The 15364-nt window shown below is 40.7% G+C and overlaps 1 protein-coding gene across 4 annotated transcripts in view; it reads right to left on the minus strand.

Moving 5' to 3' along the window:
* XYLB (xylulokinase) overlaps window positions 1-15364 on the minus strand; it is an 830291-nt gene that overhangs the window by 742428 nt on the left and 72499 nt on the right. For all 4 annotated transcript variants that reach the window (XR_011199144.1, XM_069211091.1, XM_069211089.1 and 1 more), the window contains exon 3: window positions 4078-4147. Coding sequence is in view for 3 of the 4 variants with exons in the window: in XM_069211091.1 (XP_069067192.1) it covers window positions 4078-4147 (70 nt within the window). In the remaining variant the exon portion in view is untranslated. The remainder of the gene's footprint in view (window positions 1-4077; window positions 4148-15364) is intronic.

A 15364-nucleotide genomic window follows, 5' to 3' on the forward strand; every position in this document is an offset into this window, starting at 1 on the left:
TGTAGGGTGGCAGAGGTATTATCCTCTGCCACCCTGACTGATGGAGTATTATCCATCAAACCCTAAATCCTGCTGCACTTTCTAATACACATGGATTAGTTATTAGCACCTATTTACAGATATAAGCATATACTATAAATCACTTGAGATTTCAACATTAATTTATTACAAACACATGATATGGTGATAATATCTGATTATTTTTAAGTTAGAGATTCCACCAGTTAATTCCAATGACAGTTATCTAACGAAAAGGGTTTAGCTTTGCTGTCAACATGGCAAGAATGTCTTCTATATACTCTAAATGATTGACAGATGCCCCAGCACGTTACATTCACCATCCGTGTGGTGGATCAGCTGTATTGGATTATACATTTATATCTGGAATTAATTTTGAAAGCTTAAGTGAAATAGAAATAAAGGCATAATTTAGTGTGATCATTATCCTTTGAGTTTCTTCTTTAAAATGTTAGGCATATTTAAACAATACATTGGCAATAGAGGTAATCACTTCAGGTGTTGCCAACAAATTGATTAAATGGTCCGATGGCACAACATTTCAGTTTTATTCAGTTTTTCAGTTTTATTTTTGGATGAATAATATTTTTTCGAGTATTAGTTCTCAAAGTACATTTTTAAAGAACACACTTAAAATCAATGGAACCACCAGATGGGTACTTGCAAATTGGAAAAACATTTGTTCACACTTGAAATCATTAGAAATGGCTGCCACATGGAAAGCAATTTTAGCCACAATTTTGAATTATCTAACTATAAAATCCCTTACTTTCGTACATTATCTCAATTCAATAAATAGAGGCAAATAATACTTGGTTCAATAAGTCATTGGCAAATATGAAAACAGCCTTATGTAAAAAAAAAAAAAACTATCCCTGTTGGAAAAAACACCAGCAAGTTAAAATACTAATATTCTGTTGAAGGTGATGAAGAAAGATTATATACCAGCAGTCTGGGTACCAAAACAGCACCATAAAGATAAAAAAAGGATTGGAATACACCAGCTAATAAAACATAAGGATGACAAATGATTCCAGGAAGCAGTAAACTCTGAATCTGGAGGCTTGCATTGTTTTTTCGATCCCTCTTGTGTATTTCTTCATAATATATCAGAGGTGGATAACTGCCTAAAAGGAGTTACATTGAAGTAGGGTTCTAGCTCTAATGGCTTTCAGAGGGAGATGTTCAAAGTAAGACCAAAATGTTGGTCATATTGGCAGGACCATTTATATAAGAGAGTAATGCTGTCAGTGATCATTGCAAACTCCTTTGTATGATTTATTTAGTCATCTACTCAAAAAATGGTTTTAATAACAATCGAAAGAATTATTGCATAATGCACAAACTGGTTTTAGGAAAAAGCATTTCACTTTTGATAATATATCCACACTTGCAATATTTGTCCATAAACACACTAAAGTAAAAGAGTAAACAAACTGAATACTTGTTTGATTGATTTGGCCTTCATATTCGACGCTCTCAAAAGAAAACTAATATGACACAACCTGGGCAAATGGTGGCTAGATGAGGCATTGCTAATAACATATCAACACCTGGATCGGGTAAGGGTTGGACGATACACACTACACTCAATAAGAAATAAGATTGCCTATGGATTAAAACAATGATGTGTTTTGGCCCTCTGAAGTTTATTTCAAATACGTATGATTTATTTGAGAAGTTGGCTGAACCTCATGTGTTGCCCCTCAAATTGAATAACCATCACAATCACTGTCTAACGTATGACATGGTAATACTTGATCAGTGGTCAATAGGGCTAGAAATTATGCTGAACACATTTGAGGCATAACCATAAATAACAGGCTGAAAGTTAATATTTCAAACACTGAAGTAGTAACCTTTGGGCTACGATAATCATTTGGTCCCATGGCATTTTGGAAATGCAGAGGTTGTCCAGTTTAATATGTGTAAATATTTGGGAGTCCCCTTAAAGAACTCCATTGTCTGGGTTCCAGTATCTATAAGCTTTGTGATCAAAAGTCAGTTTATTGACTTCTGCACTTGTGAAACTGAATAAAAATGTAAGGGCCCTAAGAGAAACTGACACTAAAAGCAAATGTAGTTAAACTTAATCCTTTGATTCACTATGCATGGGTAGCTATGCAAGGACAACCGAACTTGAAGTTTGAAATGTTCCAGTGGACTTTCTCTTTATCTCAAATAATGAAACAGTCTCAGTTCTTTTTAGAATTAGGGCCTAGCATCCTATACTTTTTAGCTGATAAGGCCTATGGAATAAATTTTCTGAATTTAAAAATCACCCAGGACAACCCTCTGAGACATCTAATTTGGAAGGGGCTGTTTACCTATTCCTAGTGCTAATTAATATATAAAACTTATTAAAAGTATTCCTTGGGCCAATTATTATATAAACCTTATTACAAATAATCCTAAAATGAAGAAATCTTAGCACTTCACCAATTATCTTTGTCAAAAGAGTATTTAAAACCCAGATGGCTAAATACTCATTCTCTCAAGATTTCTGAATCTTAGAATTCAGGAAGGTATTTAAATATATTACTGCATCGTATGATGTATCTATCCTGCAGCTGTACATGAGAGGTATCAATACATATGAGTTAGCAGTGTTCATGCTTTTATTTTTTGTTCATACATATTGAGGAATTTATTGAAGCATAGAAAGACAATGAGTGAACCATGAAACTCTAGACAGTGCATTCATACAAATTTAGCCAATTAACCTTTGTTTTGAATTTGCCCTTTTGTAATGTCAGAGAGGATGTTTTACTGAAAACTGCAGCTCTTAAAAAAGTTAGCATTTATAATACTGAAGATGTTTGGGAAATGTGCTTTGTAGGGACATATTGACGCAATTTACATTGACAGTGGAATATAGAACGGCAAACTTTCTAAGCGTGTGCTCATGTAACCGTGATTTACTATTTTATACTTTTTGTGTTCGGAGGGCGGTTCATGGTTTTTACAGACTATGAGTACTAATATGGGTAATTCTGGATATTACTAATTTGTACTGATAATTGTGATAATGATTTAAAGAACTCCAATGTTTTAATCATGAAGCCATAAGGCTGTGACATTACATCTTTTGTATTCAGTAAACTGGACACAGTATTGGAACTCGAGTTTTGTATGAAGAAGAATTCTGATCGATTGACTTGATCATTCAACATTTTTAACTTTTATATATATCAGTGGAGCCTCACACTATACTTATTGTAATGGTGTTAAGTAACAACTTAATAAATAACATAATGACATGTATTATCACGTAGATTACTATATAATTTTAATATCATTCTTTGGTATTACATGAACCAAGAATCAAATACAGTTCATTATAACAAAAACTGCTTTGTTTGGATACACTATTCAAATAAGAACTATACACGTACAAAAAAGTACATAATACACTGAACATCGGAGGTACATACAGTAGCATAGTAGGGGTTCTAAGGGCCCTAAGAATGCAAGGGCAATTGGCTCCTCTTCACTTAGTTAAATAGTGAAACATGATGATAATTGAGGTGCACTGAGCGCTTCAATCCACCTAGCCAGGTGCCACTACACCAGTTGCACTACTGATAACTACGCCCCTCAGTAAACAAGTTTAAAAGTTGAGCAGGTTAAACGAGTTAAATTATAGTTTTCTTTTTACAACCCCTTTTGAGAACCCTCACTACTACATATCAAAAAACAAGACCTACACATACCTAAATATTACACCACAAAAATGCAGTTTTCCGTAGTTGCAGTCACCTGTGCAGACGTGAAGAGTTTTAATCTGAGAAACCGCTACAATATTTATGTTTCTTTAGGTATGCTTCTTCTGCTCTATGTTCCTGAAACACTACTATTTTGGAGGTTACATTGCCTATAGTTCCTTGTTTTACTTATTAGCTTATAGAAAATTAAGTAAAAGGAAGCCAACTTTTTAAAGATATATTTGCTAATTTAATACCCCAGTTGACTAAAACAAGTGTTATTTTTAAAACAACCAATACAGTTTGCAGAAGCAAATTATTTAAATTCATTCAATTTAGTAAAACAAATGCTAACCTTGATCCACATTAGTACAGGAGACGTCACTGTCAATTTGTCTTCATGGATATGAACACCACCTTGAGTTCTGCAGAACAAATACAATCAACTTCATTAGAAGGACGTAAACATTATAATTACATCAGTGAACAAGGGGTTGACTTTGATCCAAAGCAGACTAAGGGCCTCATACAAGTACGGCGGACACTTCCGACAAGAAGGTTGCGGCCACAGTGGCTACCTCCCTGCTGGGCATATTAAGAGTTTCCCACTAGGTCAGCGGGCGGAAACCTAATTTTCCACCTGCTGGCCTAGGAGACAACACTCTATCGCATTGTCTCCGGCTCTTAATCAAGCTAGCATCAATGCTGTAGGATGCTGGGTGCACCATCACCCTCGCAGTTTGCAGGCAGTGAACACTACGATGGTGCTGGCCAGGGGGACCCCTGCACTGCTCATGCCAAGTACTTGGGCAGGGCAGTGTTTCCCTGGGGAAAAGTGATATAAAGATGAGGGTAGTTCTTGTTGTGCTTTTCATAATCAAACACATAGGCAAAGTCTACTGCATTCCTGAGACTTACCGCCATTAACTACCTAAAAATAGAAGGCATATAAGTGAGCAAAATACAGACTACTAACACTATGTATTGCTTGAATAGTTGGGAACTTTGGCTTAAGACAGAAAATGGAATACAGAATTAAATTAAATGTCAACATATCACTTCTTTCTTCTACTTCAGGGTGCCTACAAACTGCAACCTCATTGAAAGCACGCTCGAATAAATAATGTGGTACCTGCTACATGCTGTCAACTTGATTTCCCCTAAAACGAATTGGGAGATTTCTGGGCCAAAAATAGTTCTGCAGCAAACGGCAAAATAGACACATTTTGCCTTTAAAAATATCTGCCAACAGAAAGAGGCCTAAAAATCGATTCTTACCGAATACTTTGAAAATATTTAAATTGATTCTTTAAAAAGTGAATTTGCTCCGAGAGCTACTCTCAAAGTAAAAAGAAAATGAAAGAGAACTGCAACTAACCAACTAACTAAAAACTATGTGATTCTTCAAAAAACTGTTTCTCTGAAAAATAATCTATTCTCGGGAAACAGAATTCATGACGGGAAATGGCCAAATAGGAAAACGTAAGTCACATTGTGGTAAATCAATGTTTTCAGAAAGTTTTGAACATTGAAGATAAACATTCTCCCATGCACAAGGTGCCAGTGAGAAGTATACAAATTGACACATAAAGCGTATAATTCTATAGCATTGAGAGCAAATGTTGCTGTTTACTTATTTTTTCACTTACCATTCATTTGTATGATTTATGAATGATTAACCTGAACCTTCTGAAGCCATGGTGGGGATCTTCAATGCCAACAGTGCATTTAATGACCCATTGATTCAAACACATTGCAAATTAAGAAAAGCATGTTGTTCTATTTATCCTGTCACAGTATTAATGCAGTATACACGCTCATCACACTATTCACACTATAGACTAATGTTAGTGTGCTGATGCTTGGCCTGCTAGTAAATTGGAAGACAGCAGGGGGCGCCAAAGAGCGCAGTTTCAGGATGGCCATAGATAGGTGAGGCTCTGATTGCCGAAGGAACAAATCCATCTGGAATCCTTGTTAACATCGCCGATCCCACTGAAATACAAGAGCAGGGGCAATGGTACACTGAGGTGCAGAGATTGTTGTGTTTGTTGCCTTGTAAGAGCAGAAAAACCAGGAGCAGAGGGTCTCATGGCCATGAAATAGAGCTGTGCGGCCGAGACTGTGAGAAGAGCGAGAGTTCCTGTTGGCTCCTGTGGAGGCTCCTCAAGATCCACTACGACAGCACGTGAGGGGTAAGAGAAGTGGCTTGGTGGATGAGCAGCTGAGGCCCAGATTGGAGGCTTGGTATGACAGCTGATGGCCAACAGGCCGGGGAGAGGACCACTGGAGCCGCTGAAGTTGAGGGGAGCAGGGAAGGGGATGTAGATCCTGGAATCTGGCTCCAGCGCAACAGCCTCCATACCATTGTCATCCTAGAACACGGCAATATGGGAAAGATGAAAGACTATGTTGAAAGCATATTGCTGCAGCTGTATATATATGGTATTCTCTGTGGAAAGGGTGCAAAGATTAATGGGCCCTAGCCTCCCTCTATGAGTATCTGCTTGCCCTATCATTGCCAGGCTCTTTATCTAAAATGATAGAGACCTGTTTCTCACACTAATCAGGGAGCGGAAAGATCAAACTTTGGATGTGATGCGGTTTCAATTTACCTAGACTTCACTTTGGCTGTTCAGGCTGCATGCCAAGATTTCTTATTGGCAAAAATATCCTTGCAAACAGTGGTCATCCTGTATGCCCCCTTATATCCTGCAAAGCTGCACATCATGATCAGTGGCAAATCCCAGTGCTTAACTGACTTAAAAAAGGCTAGCGAATTCACCTGATTGGCCTCAAAGCACAAGGAAGACTGGGTCAATGCTTGACCACCCCTCACATCGCATGACTCTGATTAAACCCTATGGCTTCTCTTTTGATTACTCTGTTATTTTCTGCAGAACTGGTGATCAAGGGGCTTTCTATGTGTGTTGGTTGAAGAGGGGGTAGGTACCCATTGCTGTGCTGTAGGCCCAGTAGGTGAGACTGATGCTCCTTTCTGGTAGTTGCTAGTACAGAAATGTACCTACTCTGAGAAACAAAGTTGAAGGCTGCCAAAGATAAGCCTAGTTATTGATATCCCTGCCAAGGTATGACGTGATTGCCAATTACATTCATCCCGATGCCTGGGTTCCTTAGAGCTGGTCTGCCTTGCTCCTTCACTCCCGAGCAGGTGTTCCCCTACACGGCAACTTATAACTCTAGGGTTACTCAATTTAGTTTGTGGATTGGGGGAGGGTCATGCTTCCATGCTGCTTAAAGAAATCCACTCAATTTAATGCAGGTGGCCTCCAAAACGAATTAATTGGGTAGGGGTTCAATATCGTCCTGAATCCCAATGCTGATCTACTGGGAGTTTCTTTATAGGCCCCATCCTGTTTTCTATGGTGGACAGGGCATTAGTCGATGCACCTCACACTCCGCGCTACTAAGGATGGAACATGCTATTTCTCGATCCACAAAACATGGTCCTGTCTAGACTATGGGCTGGGCTCCAAGGATTCAAACCACTGGGTCCCTAAGATTTACCGTCTACTTACAATCCCATCTGATCATTTGTCTGTTCTCCTGGTTAACCAGGTTCCTGATATTAGCCCAATGATGAAGATCTGGAGATTGCCATCCAATGCCAAGTGTTTAGAGAGATGCACAGACATGATTTTGGGGAATATTCCTCACAGAATATGACGTCAGTTCAGAGTGTAAGTGTTTTATGGGAGGCATTTAAGGTATTGGGTAGGGGAGTGTGTATTGCTAAACAGTCAAGTATCCTTTGGGATATACAACACCAGCTGGATCTACTGGAGGAAGAAATCAAGGCACTTGAGACACAGGCATTGGGAAATGGCACCTGTGATATACTGACACAGGTACTAACTAAAGTCACTAAAGTGAGGAAATGGACAATATGTGAGCTCAATTTCCTTGGTAGGCAGCACAGAGTAAGAACATTTATAGAGGGTTAAAGGCCAAGTTGTACCTTAGCTAACCTCATGCAACCTCCCTGGGCAATTGCAAAAACCTCTGTCCTCATTACTGGTGCAGAGGATCCTCTAAGTGATCCTAAGGCTATACTGCAAGAATTTTATCAGTTTTACACCCTCCTTAATAGTCCGCAGATTAACCCTGTGACAGCACACAATGCCTCCTACTTTGACCCCATAGCTCTGGAGTGATTAGAGGATGCTCACCAGCAATTCCTCCGTTCTTCCATAAAGTCTGAAGAAATCCACTCTGGCATTGGGAGTATAGTGGATCCTATTTCGTCTTAATGGGAATCAGGAGTTTAGCTTAGCCTTCTGGCTTGCAGTCCTGTGTCCCAGTCACCTAGTGACTTTTACCCTACTTAGCCCGCTCTGTCCTAGCCTATTTATTTAAATATTTATTTCAAAATGGCTGCTATGTTTATAGTTAGGGAAATGTTTTGATGTTACATTGTCAGTGCCACTCTGTAAAGGCATCACTATCAGCGTCAAAGTTAAGTGAGATACGTAGGTATTCACATCAAGGTTTCTTTCCCACGCATGTGCAAAAGGAACATAATGTACTTTTGGAAGGAATTGTTTATATAATTGCCATCTAAGCATGCCTCCTTATCTATTGTTTGGGAACATACCTGTGTCAGGGGTCCTACAAGATCTGTATATATACATCTCACGCAGACAAGGTTAACTGAGGGCTTCCTACCAGATGCTATTGACATCATCTATGCTGCACGTTGCCTTGATGCAAACCCAGCCTTTTTGTCACCACAGAGTCTGATCTTAAGACCTCATTCCAAGGTAACAAGGGTTGGGGGTGTTTCTAATGGACACGGTTCTGGCAGATTAGGTTTATCATACCTAGCTTTCTTTAGATTAGAGATTAGGTTCTGCATGCTAGGGTTTAGGGATATTTGACATCTCATGTTATTGCAATATAGTGGGGGTCTTTGTATTGACAACTCTCATCTTTACCATTCTGCTTCTTGCATTGTTCATTATCCTACTCATTGCAGTTCATGCATTTTACAGTAGGTTGCAGTCTTGATAATAAAACCTATTGAAAACTTTACTGCATCTCCTTCATTGCCTGTGTGTGACGGAGACTTGCTGCTTATGTCAGAAAAGGGTAATCTCCGTTTAACCACGACTCCTCTGAGAGGTCGCACTCTAGAGTCCATGCGCAAAGGTTGCCAAAAATCACCTTTTACTGTTTGGGTTTTTGGTGAGGTATTGCTTGTGAGCCAGGAGCGTTGGGCCAACAGTTGGGACTTTTTGTAGGATTGGCCTAGTGGACTACAAACAAAAGTGCTGTCATCCCTAAACCAGCAGTCTTGCCCAAGAGCGCAAATCCAACTATGACAAGGTGCCACCAATTATGGTGTTTTTGGCACTAACTTACAGATGCCCTGAGTATCTCTGTCATACACACAACAGGTACCCTAAGTACCATTATACAGAGACGTCCATGGTTTTGGGAAAATCCTCCTCAGCTGAACACAGAGCACCTAACTAGTTTGTTCGAGCTTGAACTCTTAAAAGGACTTTTTCTCCCCTTTTTGGTGTTCCATATCTTGACCCATTTCATAATATGGCTAACGACATCGACATTCCAGAGAATGTCAGACATGCATTAACACTACATCTAATAAGGTATGGCTTAACACATGAGGACAGGAATGTCACACTCATTGTAGAAGTCAATGAAGCTTACAAAACCAAAACATTCTATTCCTGGGTTAACTTTCCAGAAGAAGACTCTAGAACATACACATTCCACACATACAGAGTTGCAAACGTACCACAGTGGTACCAAACATACTAGTATCTTGAAATATCAATTATTTATCAGGAACATCAGAACTGGTTTAATGGTGCCCTACCACAAGTAATGCAACCCGTGAGATTAGGTCCCTTAGGTAATGACGGACCAACGTGGCCAATGCTTGCCACGTATGCACCACACCCCGGTGTACAAAACATACAGACAGTTGATCTGCATAATCTTTAAAATGAGCAAGTAACATTATATAGCCGACTTCGACTTGTTCCGTTCGTAATGCAACCTTTGAACACAACACCAGCGCATCCAGCACCACCAGCACCCGCTGGATACCAATTGCCCGTTACTGGGAGTAACCCACAAACAGTGCATTCTATCATGGGTAAGGTCCCATGAAACAAGAGAAATCCCATTATGGATAGCCCAGAAAACAAATCAGCTGTAAGCTGTGTTTCCCCATACGTACCATAGGAGAAACAGAATTCTCACAATGTGTTTGTCATTCGGAATGGTCCCCTCAGTGGACGACTGCACTACATGCGGTACAGTCTTCACTGCCATATATACTACCACACATGGTACCCCAACACTTGCCAATTTGCTGGTAGTGTTAAAACAAATTCAAAATGGGCTCAGGGCTGCTCCATCCCTACATCTGGCGATGAACTGATGTGTAACTTTAACACAATCTCCTCAGTAATATTAAAGGGGAAGCAATAGTGTTGGCCATACGCCAGCGGCTCTAGGAGATTCCACACCTGGAACAGGAGAAACAGCTACCAAAACTTATTTCCGACACTACTACTATACTAGTATAGGACAAGATTGTTTGGGAGGTAAGACAAAAAAGCCTGAAATTCAGAGTACCACCCCTAAGGAAGGTACCAAACAAGCACAAGAGTGTTCTAAAAAGCGCTGGGATAAACAAAAACAAAATAAAGTCAGGCAAAGTCATAAGGCAGACTCTCCACACTTGGAGAACTCCGAAAGGAGATATAACCTCAGAAATAGAGAAAAGTAAAAAGCCCCTGACAGATATACTGATTCACATCCCTCTTGTTCCTTTCAGGACACACCGGATAGATGTAGCGAGAGAACGGGCCAGTCAGAGCAACGTCCTGACTAAGTGAAACAGAAGAAAGACTCACGGTGGTCTTCAGACAAGAAAGAAGACAAGTCTCCACAACAAAAGCCACAATTTAAAAAGAAAAAGGTGGAAGCAATTTCAATTAAACATGCCAGCAATCGTGAGAACATTGCTGAACAACAAGACATGGGCAGTGACCCTGCTGGCCAGCGCGGCAGATGTCACGATATGTTCGCAGATTCTGAAACATCATCTAGATGCACAGCAACTAGCAACTTTCTTGCAGTCAAGACTTCAGACGGGCCCGTTCTTCCACCCGACAGGGTTTATGATTTAAATATCCAATTGAGAGATACATAGAGTACATCATTAGTGTAATATTCTGGAATGAACTGAGTTGTGATATTCTATTAGCCAAAAGGGTCTGGCCTCCGGAACACGTCCGTAAGCTACCACACGGGGAAGATCTAATTTTGCTGTCTTTCTCTGATCTTGTTCCAGAGGCAGTGAAACAAGCCTACACTGTCAACTGTGCTTTGGAGCAGGCACCTGTGCTATACCGCAACCTTGTAGGATGGAATAGAGATTACCCCCACCATGTAATACCGATCAGGTCTACACCACAGCCTCAGCCCCAATAACCTGTTAAGCATAAGGCTAAAGCTCCAGGGAGGGAGATCCTCACTCAGCGTGAGTACCAGGGAGTAATAGAGCCTTCTGTCTCTGCAATGAATAACCTGTTATTACCTGTTGCAAAACCAAATCATTCATAGAGAATAGTCTTAGACTACAGACATCTAAACAGTCACAGATGCACTTATGCAATTCAAAATTCACATAGCACCGCACTACGTAACAACATAGTGCGTACAAAATACAAAACAACCTCGGATATTTCCAACTGTTTCTTCTGCCAGAACTTAGCATATAAGAGTCGGAACCTGAGTGCATTTTCACTTGGCTCAAAAAAACACTTCTGTTATTTGCTCCAAGGCCATAAGAATAGTGCAGGGTTGTTTTCAGCCTGTGTCACATCATATTGCATGATATTCACACCAAGGCACTGCCCTACATAGATGATATCTATCTCACAGATGCTGACCTCAACATTCATCTAACCATGGTCGATCGGATCTTTGTAGGATTCGCAGCCCTTTGCTACAAATTAAATTTTAGGAAAACTAAAATAGCCTTTCTCGGAGTATTGTTCCTGGGATGCAAGCTATCACACGAGGGCAAGAGCCCAGCCCCACACTTTTTAGAAACATTTGCTCAACTCCAACCACCAAACACTATAAAGAAACCGCAGTCTTTACTTGGTTTCTTTAACTTTGGGAACTTACATTCCTGACTATGCACGACGCATCAAGCCACTTTATGATTTAATTTAACCAGATTTCTCAAGCAGACAATGGACAATTGAACACACAAACATCCGTAGTGGTTTGCAGCAAGACATGCTAGAAGCAAAACACTTACTCCCATGTGACAATAAAACAAATTTGATCATCAGAATAATTGCTGGTGCCACTGGGTTCACCTATGTCACCTTTAGTAAGTCAACACAGTGCCCACAGCATATAAATCGCATTTATACTCCAATGCAGAATAATGCTTTGCACCCACAGAAATAATTCTGACTGCTGTACAGATGACTGCAATCAAGGACAGGCCACTTGCCCAAGGGAAACCCATTATTGTCTTTACACCAGTGCCCACCCTAGAGGCTGTCACCAAAGCAAGTGTTCCTAAAGCTAAAGCATTGCATCCACGTTGGATTAAATGGGCAACCTCCCTGACTGCCACTGATGTTGATTACATCTTTGATCCAAAACTTCAGACAGAGGAATTTCTCCAATATGAACAGGAGTACCCTGCACCTCTTAACATCTTGCCACTTGACAGAGACCATATTGTCATTTACACTGATGGTTTAGCACAACCATCTGTAGGTACTAAACATCAGTATTCAGCCGCTTGCGCAGCCGTGAGCAGAGTGACAAAGGATGGTGTATTCCACCCTCACACTACCTACAAGCAGACCCTGGGGGACTATACAGCTCAGCTGGCTAAACTTAAAGCCCTGATTCTAGCACTAGAACATAGAGAACCAGGACAGCTCATATTGATTGTCTGTGATTCGTACTACTGTGTCCAGTCCTACAATGATTATCTTAATAATTGGTGATTGAACGGGTTCAGAGATTCAAAGGGGATCACCATAAAACACAGAACTCTGTGGGGAAGGGTGGCTGAACTTAACAATAAGCTACCAGAGGCCCATGTAGTCCATACATTGGGTCACCAGCGTGTATGAGTACACGTTATTGGAAACACTTTGGCTGATGAAGCGGCCAAATCCGAGGTAGCTATGCCTTCTGTTGCTGCAGTGACTCGTTCGCACACGAGACTGGGGAATGACATCCTGGCTACTGTGAAATCTTCGGCGGAAGGCAAGTTTCTATCAAAAGCATACCCTACAAAGTATTCTTAGCACATCAGTGCACACAATGTTGCCTTTGTAACAATTCCTGTGGTTGGAGATCGAATGATCCCCAACCAAGAACAGAGGATAGATCTCATCAAAGCAGCAAATAAGGGTGTTGCATCTGCTCATGCTGGTGTTGCGGCCACAATAACACTTTTGTAGAAAAGCTTATGGTGGCCCAGTCTATACAAACAGACCAAGCAATATGTCCTTTGCTGTGACATTTGCCAGCAAATTAAAGGCTCAAACATCAAACACCCACTGCAGACATTCCTCTTACTGTCCAATAGGCCACTACAATGTGTGTACATGGACCATTGTGGTCCCTTACAACCTGATGGTGCATACAAATACATCTTAGTAACTGTAGATTCTTGTTATAGACTCCTCTGGGTATGGCTGCAACAATCGGCTAACGCTCAAACTGTTATAAAAGACTTGCTGATCTTTATTGCTACATATGCGGTTACAGCATTCCATTGGACCAGAACCCTGCTGTTGCCTCTAAGGCATTCAGGGATACCATTAGGACAATGGGTGTTGAACTCCATTACTCCTCACCCTACCATCCCGAGGGTAATTCGAAAGCAGTCCTTAACAGCTAGGGTATTAGGTTCAAGTCGCTGTTGGCTTCATCACCTATGTGGGGTCCAGAGAGCACTGAAAAATCTGTCAAGATGGTCCTTAGGTGGACCCACTCCTTATGAGGTCCTCTTTGGGATACCTATGTATGTTGTAGATCTAGATGGTCCTGGTTTGGTGGCAGCAGACACAACTTTTGACATCAATGAACATCTCACTGTCTTACAAGAGCTTCAGCAATTTTGTGATGATAATTCATCTACCAATGCTGCCACCTTAGGAACAACAACATCTACAGGCTGGACTCCTAAAGTTGAGGATCCGGTTTGTGAGAAGATTGCTGTGAAGAAGGAATTCAGCCCATTATACAAAGCACCAGTCCAAGTCCTGGGAATACAAGGTACTAGGAGTGTCATTCTATCACTGCTCCCGGGTTCGAAAGCAAAACACTTGGTCTCCATTGACAACATCAAACTACACCATGTGGCCGATCCTGCACAGTAGACCACGAGGTCCCTTGAGTAGTTCCCAGGCCCCTTTTACTACCCAACAGGACATACATCTTCAAAGAAGAAGCAACAACGCTTCTGACTACACCAGCAAGTACAACAATGCTAGAAATGCCTCCTCGATCAAGGGAAGGCGGAGAATGAGCTTCTGCTGATTCCTGTTACCACGTCACCAACAAGAACTGTCCAAGATGTGGCAGTCTTCTACTTCAACTCGATACAAACAGACAACATTGTTTACCATGAGCCTCCACGCGAAGTGGATCCATCCTCCAGTAATGCACCGGCTCCTGTGTTTGCACAGACTGCTTCTGGTTATTTCAGCAACCTTGATGACTTCACTTCAACTTCATCTGCACTGAAACTGTTTCAAAGAAAATTAAGCTGTATATATGGCTCTAAAATAACTATTTAGTTTATCCATGGAACTATCTGTGGATATTTCTGACATTGCTTGCCTTTCTGTTATGGATTGGTTTCATGACTGTTTTGTTTCTATTAATAAATGGTAATTCTCTTCCTGAAAGCTCCACGGTCGAGCCAGTGGATGAAGTTTTAACACCCTATCTTTCCTAACATAAGGTCCAAAGAGACTTGTCCTTGTGTATTTTTCAGCAGTATCAATTCCAGATGGGATTGGTTGGGATAAAGTTCCCTTTGATGTATAAGGGTCTATTGAACTTATTCAAATTCCATATCTCTTCAAATTTTCAATGACGGATATAATTAGACCTAGTGTTGTTTCTGATGACTGGGATGTTCAAACAGTTGACTCAATCCTTGCTGAGCTGTAAGACTACACTGTATTTGAAAGTGATGATTGAAGTGAAGAATTATGGGAAAATGTTCAGTTTTGGGGACATTACTACCTCCACCGAGCTACCGGACACAGATCAGTAGTTAATTACACACACTGGGAACACTATTCAACTCCACCTGTGGTGTACCCAAAACATTTAGATAAATGTGCACACTTTTCTGGGCATGACATTACAAATGCAGAGTCATATTGCTTCAAGTTACCACCTCCTAAAATTAGGAAGATCTTGCTAACAAACACTAAATTGATCCATTCAGATTCCTTTGTGTCCCGACTTGCAGCTGGAGGATATGAATCCTGGAAAAACACTATTGATGTGAAAAGTGTACGGGGAACACAAGATTGGCAAATTCAGTGTAGGGAGGGCTTCTTTAGAGCATGCCTTGTTCCTGT

This window comes from Pleurodeles waltl, chromosome 10 (assembly GCF_031143425.1).
Source record: "Pleurodeles waltl isolate 20211129_DDA chromosome 10, aPleWal1.hap1.20221129, whole genome shotgun sequence".
Classification (NCBI taxonomy): Eukaryota; Metazoa; Chordata; class Amphibia; order Caudata; family Salamandridae; genus Pleurodeles; species Pleurodeles waltl.